We start from the raw sequence: 20,199 nt of genomic DNA, 5'->3' as shown, positions 1-20,199 counted from the left end.
TGGTCGTGATTGGGTAGGTCTTGTATACCTCCTCCGAAGAGGCTGTGTAGGCACCTGGATCTTCTGATCAGATGCATTTGGGAGAAATGGGAAGATTCTCTAGTGTCAAGGTTAGCAAATCACGTCAGTTTTTATTATAACTAATCAAGCAGACAGCCTCTCTCTGAAGGGCGACTGACTATCGGCCCATCACTAATCCCCAGAACTTCTGCGTCTCCCCGCGCGGTCCCAGTAAATAAGTATTTCTCCCACTTGATAGGCATCACCTTCTACACGGTTCTCCGGTTCCCTTTAGCCAGAGCTCCGTGTTTGAGTATTCTCGCGAGGCTCGCTCCAACCGCTCTCGAATACAACTGTTGACTGGTAGAAAGCAGCCGGAGTAATTGTCATATCCGGTTCTCTTATTGATCTTGTATGAGGATCCGAACTTCTCATGTCCTCAAGAGCCATAGTCATATCCAAAGCCAACGGTGGGGAACCCACGCGACCAAATAATGCTTGCGGACACTTCCTTGATATCTACAATATGTTGTAACTGAAAGTTGAACCTTTCAGCACGCACTATCAACATATCGACCACTTTTTTCTGTCTAGGCTTGTGTTGATGACTGTATCGTTCACTTCGCTGTATTCACCTCCGGTGTAGCCCGTATGAAATCCAGTTGTTGGCAGTCCAATGCAGTTCGGATGCCCAGCGGGTGACTCTCAGAAGAGGTAGGTTGCACCGAAGTTTCTATGGGCTTATAGCACGTAAGTCAAGGGTGTCCTAGAAATATTCTTGCATTGACATGTCATTTCTACCCTCCCTATCACTGACAAATTTGATCGAAAGGCCAGTCCCGTGCTGTTGCGGAATTATTCTGCGTCGGCCACCAGCGGTCTTGACAAAGTATTTGGGACATGGACGCTAGATGGATTTTGATCTGTGAGGTCCACGTGCGCAGCAAGACCTTCTGACGCCATTAAAATGGTCTGGTGCTCATTTAAGACTAGCTAATCTTCATATAGCGGGTAAGTATACTTCGTTCTGTCTTGAACTAGCATATGCAACTGTGACTTCTTTCACTCGACGTCTCAACATAGCCCTGGGAAGCTGGTCAAAAACAATTTTAATTGTTCCGAAACGTTTTACCAATGCTTAGTCTTTCTGTTCGGCCTTCATTGCATAGTAATGGCCAAACCAGACACCGCATTTCCAAGGCTCAATTCCAAGTTGCTATATCGGGCTCAAGCGATATTATCGCATCTCAAGTTGTTTGAACTGGGAAGTCTCAGTCGATTGTTGAGATGTACTGCCCGGCTAGTTATACTGATTTCGCGATATGTTAATCCTTTGATGTAGTTTGATCGTCGGACAAGATAATGAATTGAATTTACGATATACTTGTGATCGGCAACAATAAAGGGTTTTCAGCGGGCTACTCATTATGATGTCCTATACGCAGCCAACAGTTTCGGGCAGACAGCTATCCATAGATTCCAAGGCCCCGACCATACATTTAACATATTCTTGTCGCATCTCATAACCACCGTTTATTCAATAGATACCTAAGAGAGCACAACTGCGTTAGATATATGCACATATATTTGAACCATCACCTGGGATGTATCGAGCAACCTGAGACATCTCAAACCAGCACGAAGTAGCAGGGACGCTTGCGCGGAACTCACAGACTTCCAAATTATTAGAATGGAGAGTAGTGTAGCAATAACAATATAGCTGTAACCAAGGCCCAGCTCTACAAATTCTAACTATTTATTTATAAAAAGAGTGACCCATTCAATACGATGTCCTAGAAGCCGTGAGAACCAAATAAAAGGTATAGCAACACTAGAATAATATGATTTGAACTAGGCCTCGCTTTTGCTTGCTCTGGATATTTTCTCTAGCTCCTAAGGTGGACAGCCGGCCACCGGTCCCAATGCTCAAAGATGCAACCCTTTCTTATGCCAGGATGCTAAATGTCGCGTGATGATCACAGGTCTTCTCCGCCCGAGTGCTTGGTAACGGTTCAAGATGAAGGGAATATATAGACTGGCGGGAGCAGAAGTAGGGATCGCCAGCCCGTCTTGGAAAACTGAACAATCTCGCCATAGCAAAATCATGTGCATCTTTCGTTGTATGGACAAAAGGCCAGGATTTTCAGGTCTAGCCAAGGAACTGCTGGGAAATCATGTGTTTCAGTGTTGTCACCGGCACTCCCTTGCTATTCATGTCCAAGCCTGTACACCACACCCCCGCGTAAGAGCCTCGGAGCCACAGATAAATCAATGACGGTGCAGTGCGTACTTCCACTCTGTAAACGCTGTGATTCGGGGACCGTCAGCAATATCACAAATGCAGTCATCAAGACATCGCATCGCACCCTGCTCTGTATCATGGATCTTATCAACTCTTTTTGATGGCTGCGAGGTGGTGCTTTTCTGGAATGTGATGCCTGAAAGATCTGAATAAACCATCAGTTTGATCAATATCAGTCTCCTTCAATAGAAACAATGCGCATTTACTTTCTATTTGAACGAATGGAGCAACAAGTGTGCCGGAAGCGACTGTGCGCAGCAAAAGAGACAAACATTTGTATCTAGTTTTCGAGTGGTGAGTATTGGAGCCAAATCTAAGTGTAAGCAGCAGGACAAGTATCTATTCTTGGGCAGGGAACTTAGGTACGGCCCCCCAGCTCTATGTGATGATCCGAAGAAACCGTCTGTTTCGTCGATGTTCCAGGACGGGTCGATGAGTAGGTGGCCTGTCTTGAACGAGGAACTGAGCGAATGGGACTAGGAGGCTGTGACTAAATAGCTTTGGGGGGAAGCATGGTTGCTATAGATTACCTGGTGCAGCGCTGGTTAGGTCTATCTCATGGCCAAAGGGCCCCAGAGAATAAGTATATATGTAATGATCGATGGAATGATAATGGTTTGATGATGGGTTGATGATACTATATATTACGATATCACGGACCCATGTGCTACCGCTCCGCCAATATTCATTATGATGCCTATGGCTAGGTTAAAGTGAGTTAGATATACTGATTCCGTTTTTGGAAACCCAATGTACGATTCGCTCGACCAATCATATACCGTAATCCCACTGTTGAATCTACGGAGTACAACTGTTATTGTTAGGTATTCCTGCGGGAATATAGGATACCGTATGAACATGCATGCGCAATGATATTATTACCAGTCTGATTTTTCCTTTATCAGATATAGTGAAAAGGGAAGAGCAAGTTTGATGGGTTTTGTAGCAGGCAGGATTCTTGCTATGTGTGGATATGGCGCTGTTCTGCTTGGGATAGGGTTATAAGAACTGGAATGCTGTACAATTTCACCTTGAGTAACATTGCTTGCCGCATACGCAACACTATCAGGTCAGATTTGAATAAAAGCATAAAGCATTGCCCATTATCAAGTTATCCCCTTTCCCATTTGAGCGCCTGTTTTGTTATTGCCTTAGAGATGAACAGTATGAATGGAGACAAAAGGCAAAAGTACAAATAACTAACGGGGAATAGTATAAAAAAAGAATCAAAACTGCAGCGCCATAAGTAGAGAAAGCAAGGATACGGGGATAATACCCGGGTTCTCCCGACCATGCCAAATCATGGTCCGATGGTTCTCCTGCCGTGTGGAAGAAGGAAAACCCAGCATTTTTGGGGCGGTTATGGATAACGCTGCTAGTTGTTGGCCCCCAAAACGCCTCCGAATTAAAACCTGGCTCAAAGCGTCGCACATAAACCATAGATATCCCAGAGTGCTTTTCCCTTCTTTTTTCCTCTTTTCATTCGTCGTTAAATATCAAACGCCGTATTCGTAGGGTATTCGCCGTATTTAAACATCCTTCTTGCCCTTCTTCTGCTCGACCTTCAGCAGCAGAGCACGGTTGATACGAGGCAGAACACCACCAAAGGCGATGGTGGCACGGATCAGGGTGTCCAATTCTTCGTCACCACGGATCGCAAGCTGCAGGTGACGAGGGGTGATACGCTTGACCTTGAGGTCCTTGGCGGCGTTACCCGCGAGTTCCAGGACTTCCGCGGTCAGGTATTCAAGAACAGCGGTGACATAGACGGCAGCTGAATTGCTTGTCAGAAATCGCGCATATACAGGACAGGTCTGAAGAGGGGACAGGCGCGCTGCAGAGGGGACGGGAGAAAAAGACTAACCCTTGGCACCAACGCGCATCTTGTTCTGGGTGTTGTTCTTCAAGAAACGCTTAACACGACCGCAAGGGAACTGTGGACCATAGCCGTTAGCTTACTTCTGCTCGAGGCACGAAAAGTAGACAAAGCAGTGATCGCTGAACGTTGTCGCCGGCAGCATCGGATGGATGGGTAGATCAGGCGCGCGACCGTGAAATAAGGCTGCGCTGTCAATAGCGATGAAAATTCACCAAGAATAGCGACTTGAAATTTTTCAACGCGTTTTTCCCTTTTTCAAGATCACGTCATACTTGTCGTACATCCATCGCACCGAATCGCCAGCGACACGAAAAATAAAAAGCAGCGATGTCGACCAAAGGCAGAGCACAAAAGCGAAGAAAAAATTGCACCGACCTGTAGGCCAGCCTTTGCGCTGTGGGACTTTTGAGTCTTCCCCGCAGACTCCTTGGAACCACCCTTTCCACCAATCGACTTTCCCTTTCCGCCGGGCATCTTGAAAATGAGTCGAGAATAAGAGTCGCAGCGATGTAGAGTCGCGTCGGATGAAGATTCGAGGCGATAGGACGCGGATGTGGAGGGTGAAGCGATCTAGAAAAGCGGGAGGGCACGCGCGTTGTTGATGGATGGAAGAAGTGAGAGAAATGTTAGACATCCCCGTCGCTAAAGACCGTCGAACGTGGAGCTGCGCTAGTCCCGATCGGGAAACCAGCTCACTCGGCCACAATCTTGAGCATATAAGATGATGACTGATGCCGAGTCACCACCAAGGGAGAGGTAGATGAGCGTCCTGTTTTCTGTTAGCCATGTGCTATAAGATAGATCAGTTCAAGTCTGGGAGTATATAATGGGTTAGTCAAGCCGGCAAGCCATGTTGACACTGCCTGCCTGGAGTCTGCCACTTGCGCTCTCGACCATATATGGCCTAAATAAGTCTGTAAAATCTGAAATACTGGCTTGCAGCAGTGACGATCATCACATCATTTGTTCATAATCTTTGGGAGTGGCTGCCAGCGTGCGTTCAGCCAAGATCAAGCGTCATTGTGTTGTTGTCGAGGAACACTGCGGTGCAGCAAACTGGCCGTCAAAGTCATGTGAATATTGACACCTGAGGCATATATTCCTAAAATACCACGTGACCGCGCACCTTTCAGGCCAGCTGTTCGACTTCCGGGGATTCCAGTTCCGCGGCCCTACAAATCTTGTCCCTGCGCGCGACTTCTTTGCACCAGTTTCCCAGGTCCGGTCTTTCACTGCGTTTCGGTTTTTGTCTTTCGTCCAAGGGTCTTTCGTCTTAATCGTCAAAATGGTGTCTCCTCAAGTGTAAGTCATTGTCTCGTCGGGCTTTTTTCGCGTCGCTGTGGTCACGATGGCAGTTACGCTTTGTGGTGACTTTTACTGACTGAATCTGGCGCGCGATGTAGAACCAACATGGCTGTCATCCTTGTGATGATGCAGCTGGCCAAGAAGATTCCGTTCGAGAACCCCGAGATTCTGATGCTCGTCCGGGGGTTGTACGTCTTGTCCAACTTGATCATCTTGAGCATTTACCTCTTTACGCAAAAGAAGATCAACACGAAGAAGGGTACGAGGCCGTCATCGCTTTCTTTCCGATTCCCACTACATCTGACCCTCCCGTCAACTGACTAACACCCACTGGTCCAGACATGACGACCCTCAAATACGTCGAACCCGCTCCTATGGGTAGCAGCGAGGAACCCCGTCCCGTGACGACGACCAACATGGACTACGATAAGACGCAGCTGCGCCAGCTGATCAAGAGCCAGTTGATGGGCGTTGGCATGATGGGCGTGATGCACCTGTACTTCAAGTACACCAACCCGCTCCTGATCCAGTCGATCATCCCGCTCAAGAGCGCGCTCGAGTCGAACCTGGTCAAGATTCATATCTTCGGCAAGCCGGCCACCGGTGATCTGCAGCGGCCATTCAAGGCTGGCAACAGCTTCATGAACCAGGGTCAGGTCAAGAGTGACAAGGCGTCTGTTGAGCAGGCGGAGAAGAACTATCGCGGTGGTGTTAAGGAGGAGTAAATGTGATGAACTGCTATGATTTTTACTATGTGGGGGATATTTTGCATTCTGAAATGGAAGGGTTGACCAAAAAGAGCATACTGTATACATAGATAATTGTGAGCCGTGGGGGGCTCTTGTTTGGGGTGATATTCTAATTTGATTCTTATCATGACTCAAGATTTACACCGACGTTGATCAGGTGATGCCAACGCGGGAGAACATTGTTGGCATGTAATGTGGGGAAGAACTTTCTCGTAAGTACCAGATGGTCAGGGCTAGATGGTTTGTTGTTCAGCATCCAGTATTCTGCACACGGCTATATATCCCGCTGAGTACATGACAGCTACCCATACTTCCGCACTCGATACCCGTACTCGTAGAGATATACACCACTGAACACATATATAGATATAGGTATAACTATATATATATGCTTATCTGAAGACGATTTCAATTCATTCCAAATTAAACAAACAACCCAAAACGACGACCAAAAAAAAAAACACCCCCGTCCACATGATCGCAACCGGTGAATCTTTCTGGAGAGCCAAGCTTTGCTACAACCCCAGCCTAGACCCCGGAACGGAAGAACTTGATGGATTAATATTCCGGCGATGCAGAGTAGTCGGGATCAACTTGTATCCGGTGCCGGGGCCGAAAGCGGCAGCCCCTCATTGTTCACCGGAATAGTGGGATGGAGGGGGATGTTACTGATCGATACCATTGCGTTACATCATCTCCTGTGTCTTTCTCCGTGAGAAGTTGCTTTGTGGTGTGCAGTATAGACTCCCCGGAATCAACAGGAACAACTCGGAACCCAATCCTTAAACACCCTATAGCCTAGGCAAACACGACAATCACGATATACCTCGTGCCGGACGAAAATCTGGCAAAACATTCATGAGTAAATCTGTAGACTATCATTGGCCGGTGCTCGGCTGCCAGGTCCCCCCAAATATCGTCGACTCCTGCTTTGCCCGGTGTCTGAAACCGGAAGGCTGCTGTGGTAGTGTTTGCCCCGTCTGTCCGCCCGGTGTAGCTCTTCTATGTAAGAATCGTTGCGTCAGTAACCGCCCCCTCTCCTCCGTTACTTTTCTACCTGCTTCTTCCTCTTCTCTTCTCTTCTTTCTTTCACAACTCATCTACACTTTTATCTATCTCTACCTATACAACTCGTGAGTTATCCTTCTTTCTTTAGTATACTTCTACATATATACTGTTCTTTACCTCGTGTACAATACTAACAGCTACCCCGCCATAGACACTATTCACAATGGCCCCCAAGGTATGCGAGAGCAGACCACTCGATTGATATCTTCCATCCCCATACTCATACTCCTGTCCAGGTTGGTATCAACGGCTTCGGTCGTATTGGACGTATTGTCTTCCGTAACGCCATCAACCGTGATGACGTCGAGGTTGTTGCCGTCAACGACCCCTTCATCGAGATCACCTACGCTGTATGTCTACACGAGAGAGAGAGAAACGAAGCGGACAGTGTTAACCCAAATAGGCCTACATGCTCAAGTATGACAGCACCCACGGTCAGTTCAAGGGTACCGTCGAGGTCGCCCCCGAGGGTCTCATCGTCAACGGCAAGAAGATCCGCTTCTTCGCTGAGAAGGACCCCGCTGCCATCCCCTGGGCCCAGGCCGGTGCCTCCTACATCGTCGAGTCCACCGGTGTCTTCACCACCAACGAGAAGGCCTCTGCTCACTTGAAGGGTGGTGCCAAGAAGGTCGTCATCTCCGCTCCTTCCGCTGACGCCCCCATGTTCGTCATGGGTGTCAACAACACCGAGTACAAGCAGGACGTCAACGTCCTCTCCAACGCCTCGTGCACCACCAACTGCCTGGCTCCCCTCGCCAAGGTCATCAACGACAAGTTCGGTATCGTCGAGGGTCTCATGACCACCGTCCACTCTTACACTGCTACCCAGAAGGTTGTCGACGCTCCCTCCGCCAAGGACTGGCGTGGTGGCCGTACTGCGGCCCAGAACATCATCCCCTCCTCCACCGGTGCCGCCAAGGCCGTCGGCAAGGTCATCCCTGCCCTCAACGGCAAGCTCACCGGTATGGCCATGCGTGTGCCTACCCCCAACGTCTCCGTTGTCGACCTCACCTGCCGTATCGAGAAGGGTGCCTCGTACGACGAGATCAAGCAGTCCATCAAGGACGCTTCCAACGGCGAGCTCAAGGGTAAGCCACCTTCCAATTGATTGACAAGGGAATTCTGCTAACTCAAAACAGGCATCCTTGCTTTCACCGAGGACGACATTGTCTCCTCTGACCTGAACGGTGACGACCACTCCTCCATCTTCGACGCCAAGGCCGGTATCGCCCTCAACGCCAACTTCATCAAGCTCGTCTCCTGGTACGACAACGAGTGGGGTTACTCCCGCCGTGTCGTTGACCTCATCTCCTACATCTCGAAGGTCGACGGCCAGTAGGAATCAGGACAGAGCTCCGGGGTGAAGAGTCTCCTCTAAATGCAATAACACGACAGTCGCTCAACCCATGATACCTCCCCTGGATCACATGTAGGTGTCGCGGAACAAGCGCCCTGCGGATTTTGGATACTGGGTGGTTTGCTGAGCTTATGAAACGATCTAAATTGCTGGAGGACTCAGATTTAAAAGCATATGAATGACGTACTCTAATGAACGATTCAAACAAATACCTTTCTTTTGCCTACATGTAGACTTCCTAAATTCTTCTCAATCCCTACATGGTAGTTGTGCCATGACGAGGCCTGTGATTGGCTGCGGTGTTGGGCGGCGAACACTCGGCCAGAGTTGTCGGCGTCAACGAAGCTTGCTACTGTAAACTCTTCAATACAGCAGCTCATTGGAATTGCGGCGGTCTTGTTCATAGTCTAGGTAAGACATGATATATCACTTGTTCTGTTATGTAGTATTGGATTTGCGACCAGAGTCACGTGGAATAGGAGCTAGGTGGACCAACGCTCTGGAGCTCCATCGATCCAACAAGCCTATCTTTCCCTCCACCGAACCATACCTATGTTCAGACCTGACAAATGATATTTATTCTAACATATTCAACCGCCCAGAATTAAACATCTCAATCATCTAATCGCGTTACTGCCCCTGATTCATTCCGTTTGTCAGGGTCTCAAGGTCATCGAGTTTAGTGCCATCTATTCACCTAGCTATTTGACAACATCACGCCACGCTCGATTTATTTTGTTGATTTGCTGTTGGGAGATTGTTAAGCTGGGATCTCATCTGCGCAAATTGTCCGTCTAATTAAACATCTCACCAATCCGCGCAGCACCCCTGGAGATAGAACTCAGGGTCTCCCAACCACACACCACCAACCAATTAACCATCTCCTTGCACCGGCCATGACCCGTTAGTCCCATAGACCTTGTGGCAAGGGAAAGCAAAGCAAAAGAGACGCGACGCATTTGGACTCTATCCCAACGGCCATGGAGGACGACGAGGATACCGTCATGCGGGACGCCATCTCCCAGCCCATGGCTCCACCTCACCAGCTGGCTAGAGCTAGCGCGAGCAGACAGTCTCTGCCTCCGCATTTCAATGGGAGTGCCGATCCTGCTCTTGCGCCGTCGATTTTGGGACAGGGGTTGCCGCCGAGGCTGGGGAGTGTGCCGGCGCCGGCGACGGCGACGTCTGCGATGGGGATTGTGCCGGTGGCTGGTTCTGGTCCTGGTCCTGGTACTGGTCATCCGGCAGAGGCGCCAGGTTTGACTAAGTCTGTCGAGCTAGGTGGGGGGCTCGGGGGAATTGAAAGGTCCGAGAGCCCTATGGAAGCGAATTCGGACTGGTCGGACGAAGAAGCTGCGGCCCATGTTGGTATTCCACTTGCTAGCCTTTCATCGGGATTGTGTTATGATGTGCAGATGCGGTATCATTGTGAAGTGAGACCGACGGCAGATGTGCATCCGGAGGATCCGCGAAGAATTTATTATATCTACAAGGAGCTGTGTCGAGCTGGGCTTGTTGATGATCCAGAGTCATCGAAACCGCTTGTCTCGAGGCCGTTGAAAAGGATAAATGCGCGGAATGCGACAGAGGAGGAGGTTTCGCTTGTCCATACGCCGGATCATTTTTCTTTTGTGGAGAGCACCAAGGGTATTTCTCTCTTCTCCGTTTGTTTTAGGTTTGAAGACTAATGATGGTAGACATGTCTGATGATGAACTCATTGCATTGGAACATACTCGTGATTCCATCTATTTCAACAAACTCACTTTTGCGTCGTCACTTTTGTCCGTGGGAGGTGCAATTGAAACATGTCTTGCTGTCGCTACTCGTAAGGTTAAGAACGCCATCGCTGTTATCCGGCCGCCCGGACACCATGCAGAACACGACAAGACTATGGGATTCTGTCTGTTTAACAATGTATCGGTCGCTGCTCGTGTTTGTCAGAGAAGATTGGGAGATAGCTGTCGAAAGATTGTGATTCTCGATTGGTAAGCACTACACCTTTCCAGTCTCGTTACACTTGCTAATGGGTTCAGGGATGTCCATCATGGTAAATACTAGTTACGCGGTAGAAAGAGCTCCACTCACATATCACAGGAAACGGTATCCAGAAAGCATTCTACGACGACCCTAATGTCTTGTATATCTCTTTGCATGTTTATCAAGATGGGAGATTTTACCCTGGTGGTGACGAAGGTGACTTGAACCACTGCGGTGCTGGTGCTGGTGTTGGGAGGTAAGCTTTTCAAATGGTCATCTACGTTCAAGCGGCTAATATGAATAGAAACGTCAACATTCCATGGCCAAGCCAGGGTATGGGTGATGGCGACTACATGTACGCATTTCAGCAAGTTGTCATGCCTATTGCTCAAGAGTTTGATCCCGATTTGGTTATCAGTGGGTGTCCCTCCGTCACGTATTAGTTTTAAAAGCTAACCATTGCAGTCGCTTCTGGTTTCGATGCTGCTGTTGGCGATGAGCTTGGTGGTTGCTTCGTGACACCATCTTGCTATGCGCACATGACACATATGCTTATGGGTCTTGCCAATGGGAAGGTGTCTGTCTGCTTGGAGGTTTGTCCCTTCTATCACAACTCTAGGACTCATCTGACATGAACAGGGTGGCTACAATTTCCGATCAATCTCCAAATCCGCACTCGCAGTCACAAAAACGCTCATGGGAGAGCCTCCCGACCGTCTTCTGTCAACATCGCCATCGGAACTTGCCGCAAGCACTGTAAGACGTGTTATGTTGACCCAGTCCCGTTACTGGCGGTGCATGTATCCGAGGGAACCGCAAGATCTGAGCCTTTGGACTGATAGACTGCACGGTATGTATGTGCAGTTCAAGATGGAATTGTCGGCTAATATGTGCAGATATTATTCGTCAGTACCAGTCCAAGCAGCTGTATGACAAGTTCAAGCTCACGCCGCTTTATATTTATCGGACGGCTATTTCGAAGTCTTTTGAAAATCAGGTTTTGGCAAGGTATGTCAGTTCCCTGGGTTTATCGATATAGACTAACGCGTGTAGCTCGAATTATTACAAACAAACACCGCTTCTAGTCGTTTTCCACGATCCGTGAGTCCATTACCGATACCAACAAACATAAATCTGGCTAACAGGCGAAGACCCGAAATAATGGGCCTCCCTCATCCAACAACCAATAAACTAGAAGCCCACAATTGCTGGCTGGTACGTAAATCCCGCCGCATTATTGTATGATGAGCTAACAAGACAAGGCTGATGTTGTCAAGGAGTATATCGGATGGGCTATTGGGAAAGGCTATGCTGTGATTGACGTGAACATTCCAAAACATGTCACTAATGAACCTGTAGGTTTTCTGGTTGTTTATTTCTATGGTCTTTGCTGACTGTTACAGGTAACTGGGAAATACGAAGACGAGGATGAGAACAGGCCTACTGCGACTGAGGAATTGGCGGGGTATTTGTGGGATAATTATATCGAGTGAGTTATCTCCACCTTGGTGTTGAAAAAGCGAGGCTAACAATACAGACCCAACGAAGCGACCGAGGTTTTCTTCATCGGCATGGGCAATGCCTTTTACGGTGTCGCGAACTTGTTGATCAACCGAGGTAAGCATCGGTAACATCACACGACACAGTCCAAAATAGCTAACCCGCCGCAGAAACCCTGTACCAACGCGTTAACGGGGTAATCTCCTTCGTCGCCGAGAACCCCGTTCGCGCGATAGCCTCCCACACACAAGTCTGGCTCTCACGATGGTATAAAGATGTACGCCCTCACCCCCTCCGTCCCCCATCCAATCCAGTGACCCTCCCCAGCTAACAAAGCAGAACTCATTGGTCTTCGTCTCCCACAGCCACGGCGTTTGGAGCAACGTCGAAACGCGCCGCAAGCCGTCAAAACGCTACGGGCATCTTATTCAATCACCGACCTCGGGACTCAGCGAAATGCTCATGCATCATCGCGAGGATGTGTTTAAGTGGATTGAGGAGCGGGCGGATGAGGAGGAGAGTGAGGAGGAGGACGAGGCGGAGGTAGAACAGCAGAGGAAGAGCCAGAGTCAGAGCCAGAGGGGGAGTCTGGGCCAGGGACAGGGACAGAGGGGTGGGAGTGGGAGCAAGAGTCGGTCGCCGGTGAAGAGGGTGGCAGCGAGTGAGTAGTGAGTACAGTGCGACTAATGCGGTTGTATTAGTTGTGCTGTCGTTGTCGATGGTGAGAGATAAAGAATCTTTTTTTAGAATACACACAAGGAGAGGACAGTGCAGTACCTAGTTCATGCAACTCGCCCCGCCATATTCTATAGGTAGTGGCTATTGGTCAATTGTAGCCGGTTTATCCGTACATCCTTCAAAAGTGCATACTCCGAATGGAAACCCTCCGAGGACGTTGCATTGGATTGCATTACATGGCATTGCATTAGCCGACAACAATACGAGAATGTCTCACTTGCTGTCATTCGCTTTTCCGTAGTATGTAGTAGAGTTCTGCAGGGTCCGTACCGATCAACTGAAGTGACATCTGCAGACTTACAATCCACGGTCCGGTGCGACGATGCGATGCGATACGAGATCGCCGATCTGATATTCATTCCGGTGGTTATGCTCCGTGCCCGTACCCGTAGGGCTACTACCATGATTTCCTTCACAATACGAGATCTAGTTCCTAATTTAGCACGGATAGAAGGATATCCCCAGAATCTTCAGTTATGTTGATAACAAGCGAACGATCGATGTCTCGCTTGCTGGCACCATGCATCATCCATCTATCTTTGGAGTAGACTAGACTAGACTAGCATCCGGAATATAGGTTTATGCTTGCTTGGCGGAGGCAAAATCACCCGAGTGGGAATAGTTCAGAGACATGCATGCATTGAGAAATGAATTAAGCGATGAAGTTTTGTCGGGATTGAGCGACGGAGACACGATGTGGAACGATTGCCTGATGCGGTTGTATAGATGAGTTGAGTTCGTACTAGAGAATCGATAGCAGTAATGACTAGCTAGGGTGTACTTTATAGGCTGAAAAAAAGTATATAAAGACCCTCGAATCCTCACCAATCCAGTACTCATCAACCTCAATCTCAGTCTAATCAATACACTCTACTTTGCAAAGTCCACCATAACAAACCACAAAATGCACCTCCTCACCCTCACCACCCTGACCCTCACCACCCTGGCCACCACGGCCACCGCCGTCGGCAACGCAGTCGTCACAAACAACTGCGCAGACCCAATCTACCTCTGGTCCGTCGGCTCCTCCGTCTCCCCTAAACACACCATCGCCCCCGGCTCCAACTACACAGAGCCCTTCCACCATGACGACCAATCCGGTGGCATTGCGCTGAAAATCACCCGCACCGACAACGGGCTGTACGATGGGAGCGCGCAATTGACCTACTCGTACTCTCTTGATGGGGAGAGCGTGTGGTATGATTTGTCAAGTGTGTTTGGGGATGCATTTGAGGGAGATGCGGTTGTGGTGAAGCCTGATGATGAGGGATGTGGAAGTATTTGCTGGCCTGAGGGGAGCACACCTGGTGGAAGTCAGGTCAAGACTTGTGGGGCTGGGGGGGATATTGGGTTGGTTGTTTGTGCGGAGGGGTGTTAAGCCTCTGGATATGGCTGAGTTGGGTGATCTGCTATGAGAGGGAAAGGATACGTTGATTGTTTATGTGTTATGTACTTGACCAAAATGCCTATGTATTGTTACTTTCTGGCTTGTTATTGCTAATATGCAAAGATATACAAACTTTGACTTGTCTTATAAAGCAAAAATCTGTTACCAGGTTCGATTGATGTCAATCATGGTATCACGACTACTAGACTCGGTTAAGAACTTCTAAAAGTGACTAAATAGCGCTCCCTTCTCCGGTTCAGCATTGTGACTTAATTCCATTTTGAGCATGCCACTTTCAACCAAGCCCTGTTTTATTTTCAGACACATAATGGAACCCAACATCTCCCATCAAACTGGAGGATGTAGACATGCTCGACTGCAAAGTGAACTACCCAGCACAGCAAGATAACCCACTATACCCCCTGATATCTCGCAAGTCAAAAACAGAACATCGGCGCGAGGAGACATAATGGAAAGTCGACGCGCTTTTTGAAGCAGTCTATGCGAATTATGAAGTGTTATACAAAGCCTGTATGGCAGATAGGCTGCGTGTTGGATGATTGATGGACGGCCAGTACACCCAAAAGCGCTTCGGCTACTGGGTCTAGACCGGCGAAACAGAGAAAGCTGGTGTCCGGCTACAATGGATGTGGTTTCATGACTCATTACTCCAAAAACGCCGGGAGAAAAGGGAAAGAAGAGTTTTCGAAGCCGTGAAAGTCCCGAGATACGCCGTAAGTCTAATTCGGCATGTCCGGGTTCTGCTCACGAGTCTCTTTCAGGTATCACCTTCATAGCAGTCGGTTCGGACTACCAACGGCAAGACATTGGATCTATGCCCATGAAAATGTTCTGCAGTGAAATGGACAAAAATTGCTTGGCACTTGCGATTTCGTCTTCTGCTGGTTTCCAAGATTGGGTTCAAGGCAGTTGGCTCTGTTGAAACAGATGAGGGCAGGCTCACGCATATTAAGGACTTCGGAGTCTATATAGGAAAGACCGTCTTTCAGAACTATAATGGCAAGCGGACTATGCCGTGGCTCTGTCAAAGAAAAATCAAAAGATGAATGACTGCATGGAATTAGAATACAAAATATGGTCGCTTCGCGGCAGAAGCATACAACAGCTGCCAACTACTAGCCACACATGTATACATGTCAACCATGAGCATGATACATATAACGACAAGCTAAGCAGTGGTCTGCCAAGGTCACAGCCACTGTCAGTCAATACGAGGTTGTAACTTTCATTGATCCCCATGGGGTGATGATGCGGGGTTTGTGGCGACTCACCACCAATAGGAAGATTCTATAACCCTACATGATGCTTTATAATGACTTTCTTTGTTGATATCATCGTGATCCCGCAATACGAGAGATTCTATGATCTTTAAAAGCAAGAGCTGCCCTTTAAATCAAAGGGTTGCCCTTCCAAAAGACTACTTCGCCCAAGCCCATCATGGTACCCAACAAATCATCTTCTATGAAAGTTCACTTTGACCGGCTCCAGAATGTGGAACAAGACAGCTATGATTATTCACCTTTGCATCGAGTCACATGGCACTCTTCCCTCATGGGTGTACTTGTATCTATGGGCGGTTTAATGTGAATTACGCGCTTCTCTGTTTTATTGAATGACAAGCTAAATCAATCAGTTTCGGATACGACACAGGTCAAATATCTGGTTTTCTTGAAATGTCCGACTTCTTGGACCGTTTTGGTCAAAGAGATAATGATGGCACGCCATATTTTAGCAACGTGCGGTCAGGGCTCATCGTCGGTCTGGTATATCTCAGAAATCTGATGGTGTATTTCTTATGGCTGATCTTTCTCCTCTTTTTTTTTTTAGCTCTCGATTGGAACTCTCATCGGTGCTTTGATCGCTGCACCAATAGCTGATCGAATTGGACGGCGTTTATCGATATCTCTATGGAGCGTGGTTGTGTCCGTGGGTTTCGTGGTTCAAATTGCATCGGTAACGGCTTGGTACCAGTTCATGATCGGCCGTCTGATTGCAGGACTTGGGGTTGGTGCACTCAGTCTGCTTGTACCTATGTATCAAGGTGCATAAAAGCCTATCTTCCTAGCTGGGTGAAAATATCTTTCTAACAACTATAGCTGAAACTGCGCCACCGTGGATTCGAGGTGCCCTGGTCTGCACTTACCAGTTATTCATCACTCTGGGGATTTTCTTGGCCGCCTGTTTCAACTATGGCACCTACACGCATCAGTCAGGTAACTCTGGCTCCTGGCGTATTGTTGTCGGACTTGGATGGGCATGGACGCTCATTCTGGGTCTCGGCATCTTACTTTTCCCCGAGACCCCTCGCTACGCATACCGTCACGGCCGCATCCAGGAAGCCAAAGAAACGTTGTGCAAGGTTTATGGAGCTCCTGCAAATCATTACAGCATCCACATTCAATTGGAAGAGATAGAGAGCAAACTCCGGTCCGAAACCCATAACTCCGGTGGAATGATCCGTGAGTTTGCCGGGATGTTCAAGGCACCGCGGATGTCCTATCGCATTGCTCTGGGAATGACACTACAGGCTTTCCAACAACTGACAGGTGCCAATTATTTCTTCTACTATGGAACAACTATATTCAGGTCTGTGCAGATCGATTCATTCGTTACCCAGATGATATTGAACGGTATCAATTTTGGCACGACTTTTATCGGTCTTTACTTGATTGAGCATTACGGCCGGAGAAAGTCTCTCATTGCTGGAAGCGCGTGGATGTTCATTTGCTTCTTGATTTTTGCATCCGTTGGTCACTTTTCTCTCAACATCGACCGACCTGAACTGACTCCCCCGCCTGGTATTGCTCTTATTGTTTTTGCCTGCCTTTTCATTCTCGGATATGCGACAACCTGGGGTCCGGTGAGTCATTCTTCTCTGAATAAGCTGTACGATTGTTTGAAGCTGATTATACGCGCAGATGATCTGGACCGTGCAAGCAGAAATTTTCCCATCGCGCTATAGAGCAACAGCAATGGCGCTCTCAACAGCAAGCAACTGGACATGGAATTTCTTGATAGCTTTCTTCACGCCATTTATCACGAGTGCCATTGATTTTCGATATGGCTACGTTTTTGCAGGATGCAACTTCGCCGCTGCGGTTATTGTATACTTCTTCCTGATTGAAGGGCAAGGCAAGACTCTAGAGGAGATTGACACTATGTATCTCCAGCATGTCGCCCCGTGGAGTAGTGCAAAATGGGTTCCGCCAGCATCATTGGAAGAGGGACCATTGGTAGAAGGAAAGAAAGCCAGCAGTTCTGCTGGGACAGGGACCGGCGCGGAGCATCTGGAGGTTGCCTCGCAACATTGACGGTAGCGACATTTGGTATTCCTCTAAGCTATGGGTTAGAAGAATTATTTTATTTCTCTTTCAACAGCTAGGCTTGAGTTACAACGTCAAGTCCTCTGTGGCGTTGTATTGGCTTCGAGTTAATTGTGTTGAAACAGACCGTTGGGAGGTGGTTACGAGTATCTGTCTGTAATATCTGAGTGTATATACTCGCCTTAGCTTGGTTTGCATACAATGGAAGACTTATAACAAAATTCTATAGTCAATTTCGCAGTCGTAAGCTCGGAGATAACTTCTGATCTTGGATCAGAATTCCCCCCCCCCCAAAAAAAAATGAGACCTCGATGCCGATTATCTTCCGCTCAGGCAGCCAGCCACGCAATATAGATTCATTCTGGGTCTCTAAGTGGCTTATATAAAGTCTCGCAAATCGCCCCTGTCTCTATGTACCTCTTTAGCCTTTCAATCAACAGCATATACCAAGCAAAATGTTGAACTTACTTCAATTTCTCCTCGCTGTCCCGGCACTTGCCGCGGCGGCCACCTTCCCTGTCATTCAAAGCGACTACGGACCTGTCAAGGGCGCAGCTTCGCCTTTCCGCGAAGGTGTCACCGTTTACAAAGGTATCCCTTATGCAGCGCCTCCTACTGGTTCGAAGCGCTGGACTCCTCCCACCAAGCCTGAGTCGTGGACTGAGACACTCCATGCAAATGAGTTCGGTCCTCAATGCGCGCAGCCATATTCCGAGGTTGGTATCTTTTCTTCCGGAAAGAACTCCACTGGCGAGGATTGCTTGACTGAACATCTGGACTCCGACCCACGACACCACCGATGCCAGTGAGAATCAATCCAAGAATCTCCCCGTCTACGTCTGGATCTTCGGCGGCCGCTTCGAGGTGTAACGGCTCAGCCCAGCGCCTTCATCAGCAAACATCATCAACACGGCAAACAATGCCATGGAAGCAACCAAGGCAAACAAGCTGCTTAGCGAGGCCACACACAACCATATAGGACTTCTTCGTGTAAATAGATTTGCCTCTTCTCTTTTCTTCCCCAGATCCGATATTCTAGTCGATGGCTACATCGGTTTAGATAGGAATATCATTTCATTAGTATCTACTGGTCCGAGCTCGTGACACGATTAGAACAGGAGAAGGATAGCAGGGGGGTAGCCTAAGCTGAATCGCCAGCTCAGGCCACACCCACTCTGCTCTTGAAACACAAGGAGAGCACTCTGCTCGAAAGCCCTGCGCATACAGGTGGTTTGGGGCGAGGAAAAGGATCAGAAAGATTGTAGAAGGAGGCTAGTGCCTCGGGAGCTTATGGGGATAAAAGACTGTAGAATAGCTACTAGCCTCAAGTCCACGAATAAGGGTCTATCATAGCTCTAGGGCTCGGTATGGACAATAAACTTGATTAAATAATAATAATCCCATTACCTACAATGACAGGAATAGAGTGGCACAGCGAAGCCGCAAAATCCGCGCCAATCCGCGCCGAATGCAACTCTAGACAGGAAGCCAAATACATGCCTCTGGTAGAGTGAAAAAGCGCCCTAGAGTACTTGAGGGATATGAGGTTGGTTAGAATAGAGTAGAATAATGGAAATTTCATCTTTTTGTCAGAATCAATAGCTTCTTTTCGTCTGTAAGTTTACGACTATAATACTGGAAGATACTGCATAAATCGCATTGATTATGCCTCTCCAGTAGGTCTTCGTATTTGGGCATCTTGGCGGCCCATGGGCATGTCAATGTCTAATGGAACGTCCAACTTTCCAATCCCGACTATGCCGGCGAAAATACTTTAGAGCTGGATTCCCCAGCCTTAGAATATGATGCGGACTTGGAATCCTGGGGACAGGGTGAAGGACATGATGATCTTGAGCGGTGATACATGGTTGACAAGCTGTATATGGTTTACCTTCAGGGTATGGTTAATGATAAACAGGATGTCATGCAACAGGCACCCAGCTCAGGGGCTTGGTATGATCATCGACCACTGTGTGATCGTGGACTCCAAAATAACCCTGAGTTTCTGTATATTCAGACTTCTCAGAGACCACAGTATGGCCATCAACCCCGTTATTATCCACAATCGGACTACGATCATGAATCCCAGTGGACTTGGGGGCCTCATTATAGTCTTCCATATTGGAATAGTCAACAACTTCAGTATAGGTATAGTCAGCAATTCTAGCCCATCGAATAACTCCAATACAACCCACATCTCCACCAGGATCACGGAATCCCTGGAAGTTCTATGGGACCACCCTTCCATCCGATGAATGAGTTTCCCAAGAGCTTCCATCCTTTCTTTTGGTGAACGCAGTTTGTGCACTAGGGGTTTCTTGCGGTCCAGTTGTTATTTGGTCTATCGTTGATTATTATTATTTAATCAAGTTTATTGTCCATACCGAGCCCTAGAGCTATGACAGACCATTATCCGTGGACTTGAGGCCGTTAGCTATCCTACAGTCTCTTATCCATATAAGTTTCTGGGGCACTAGCCCCCTTCCATACTCTTTCTGATCCTTTTCCTCGCCCCAGACCGCCTGTTTGCGCAGGGCTTTCGAGCACTGTGCTCTCCTTGTGTTTCGTGCAGGATGGGTGCGGCCTAGGCTG

At 48.2% G+C, this 20,199-nt stretch overlaps 7 protein-coding genes across 7 annotated transcripts; 6 read left to right on the top strand and 1 right to left on the bottom strand.

Annotated features, from left to right (window-relative positions):
* Positions 1 to 3,831: 3,831 nt before the first annotated feature.
* htz1 (histone H2AZ) lies at positions 3,832 to 4,655 on the bottom strand (the record flags this gene model as incomplete). Its single annotated transcript, XM_040785102.1, has 3 exons — positions 3,832 to 4,076; positions 4,167 to 4,236; positions 4,557 to 4,655. 3 exons carry the CDS (start codon positions 4,653 to 4,655, stop codon positions 3,832 to 3,834), a joined length of 414 nt encoding a protein of 137 aa, XP_040634400.1.
* Positions 4,656 to 5,348: 693 nt separating this feature from the next.
* Positions 5,349 to 6,474, top strand: EURHEDRAFT_417128 (PHO88 family protein). The gene is made up of 3 exons (XM_040783127.1): positions 5,349 to 5,483; positions 5,585 to 5,745; positions 5,826 to 6,474. The coding sequence occupies exons 2-3, from the start codon at positions 5,592 to 5,594 to the stop codon at positions 6,209 to 6,211; spliced, it is 540 nt and encodes a 179-aa protein (XP_040634399.1). The 5' UTR covers positions 5,349 to 5,483; positions 5,585 to 5,591; the 3' UTR covers positions 6,212 to 6,474.
* A 670-nt stretch (positions 6,475 to 7,144) lies between these two features.
* On the top strand, positions 7,145 to 8,688 carry gpdA (glyceraldehyde 3-phosphate dehydrogenase GpdA). Its single transcript, XM_040783126.1, has 5 exons — positions 7,145 to 7,368; positions 7,455 to 7,478; positions 7,540 to 7,653; positions 7,707 to 8,391; positions 8,443 to 8,688. The coding sequence occupies exons 2-5, from the start codon at positions 7,467 to 7,469 to the stop codon at positions 8,640 to 8,642; spliced, it is 1,011 nt and encodes a 336-aa protein (XP_040634398.1). The 5' UTR covers positions 7,145 to 7,368; positions 7,455 to 7,466; the 3' UTR covers positions 8,643 to 8,688.
* A 952-nt stretch (positions 8,689 to 9,640) lies between these two features.
* On the top strand, positions 9,641 to 12,807 carry hdaA (histone deacetylase hdaA; the record flags this gene model as incomplete). Its single annotated transcript, XM_040785114.1, has 16 exons — positions 9,641 to 10,307; positions 10,358 to 10,646; positions 10,695 to 10,708; positions 10,756 to 10,894; positions 10,943 to 11,055; positions 11,104 to 11,231; positions 11,278 to 11,488; positions 11,535 to 11,646; positions 11,692 to 11,739; positions 11,790 to 11,853; positions 11,901 to 11,993; positions 12,042 to 12,127; positions 12,176 to 12,255; positions 12,309 to 12,415; positions 12,478 to 12,681; positions 12,748 to 12,807. 16 exons carry the CDS (start codon positions 9,641 to 9,643, stop codon positions 12,805 to 12,807), a joined length of 2,415 nt encoding a protein of 804 aa, XP_040634397.1.
* Positions 12,808 to 13,780: 973 nt separating this feature from the next.
* Positions 13,781 to 14,254, top strand: EURHEDRAFT_466494 (putative BYS1 domain protein; the record flags this gene model as incomplete). The annotated part of the gene is made up of 1 exon (XM_040785105.1): positions 13,781 to 14,254. One exon carries the CDS (start codon positions 13,781 to 13,783, stop codon positions 14,252 to 14,254), a length of 474 nt encoding a protein of 157 aa, XP_040634396.1.
* A 1,374-nt stretch (positions 14,255 to 15,628) lies between these two features.
* Positions 15,629 to 17,817, top strand: EURHEDRAFT_417125 (sugar porter family MFS transporter). The gene is made up of 5 exons (XM_040783125.1): positions 15,629 to 15,867; positions 15,918 to 16,047; positions 16,112 to 16,325; positions 16,381 to 17,144; positions 17,203 to 17,817. The coding sequence occupies exons 1-5, from the start codon at positions 15,722 to 15,724 to the stop codon at positions 17,593 to 17,595; spliced, it is 1,647 nt and encodes a 548-aa protein (XP_040634395.1). The 5' UTR covers positions 15,629 to 15,721; the 3' UTR covers positions 17,596 to 17,817.
* A 245-nt stretch (positions 17,818 to 18,062) lies between these two features.
* EURHEDRAFT_548928 (Carboxylesterase) lies at positions 18,063 to 18,455 on the top strand (the record flags this gene model as incomplete). The annotated part of the gene is made up of 1 exon (XM_040787494.1): positions 18,063 to 18,455. One exon carries the CDS (start codon positions 18,063 to 18,065, stop codon positions 18,414 to 18,416), a length of 354 nt encoding a protein of 117 aa, XP_040634394.1. The 3' UTR covers positions 18,417 to 18,455.
* Between the last annotated feature and the right edge of the window lie 1,744 nt (positions 18,456 to 20,199).

This window comes from Aspergillus ruber, assembly GCF_000600275.1.
Source record: "Aspergillus ruber CBS 135680 unplaced genomic scaffold scaffold00044, whole genome shotgun sequence".
Classification (NCBI taxonomy): domain Eukaryota; kingdom Fungi; phylum Ascomycota; class Eurotiomycetes; order Eurotiales; family Aspergillaceae; genus Aspergillus; species Aspergillus ruber.
Note: the sequence above shows the minus strand (reverse complement) of the source record. Positions and strands in the feature narration are given on the sequence as shown.

Excerpts from the sequence above, each read along its gene's own strand:
- gpdA (XM_040783126.1), top strand. Across the intron at positions 7,654-7,706 it reads TCATCGAGATCACCTACGCT|GCCTACATGCTCAAGTATGA; the intron begins GTATGTCTACAC and ends TAACCCAAATAG. Across the intron at positions 8,392-8,442 it reads TTCCAACGGCGAGCTCAAGG|GCATCCTTGCTTTCACCGAG; the intron begins GTAAGCCACCTT and ends AACTCAAAACAG.
- EURHEDRAFT_417128 (XM_040783127.1), top strand. The coding sequence starts at position 5,592 with ATGGCTGTCATCCTTGTGATGATGCAGCTGGCCAAGAAGATTCCGTTC. Across the intron at positions 5,746-5,825 it reads GAAGATCAACACGAAGAAGG|ACATGACGACCCTCAAATAC; the intron begins GTACGAGGCCGT and ends CCACTGGTCCAG.
- EURHEDRAFT_417125 (XM_040783125.1), top strand. The coding sequence starts at position 15,722 with ATGGTACCCAACAAATCATCTTCTATGAAAGTTCACTTTGACCGGCTC. Across the intron at positions 15,868-15,917 it reads GTATCTATGGGCGGTTTAAT|TTTCGGATACGACACAGGTC; the intron begins GTGAATTACGCG and ends TAAATCAATCAG. Across the intron at positions 16,326-16,380 it reads GCTTGTACCTATGTATCAAG|CTGAAACTGCGCCACCGTGG; the intron begins GTGCATAAAAGC and ends TAACAACTATAG.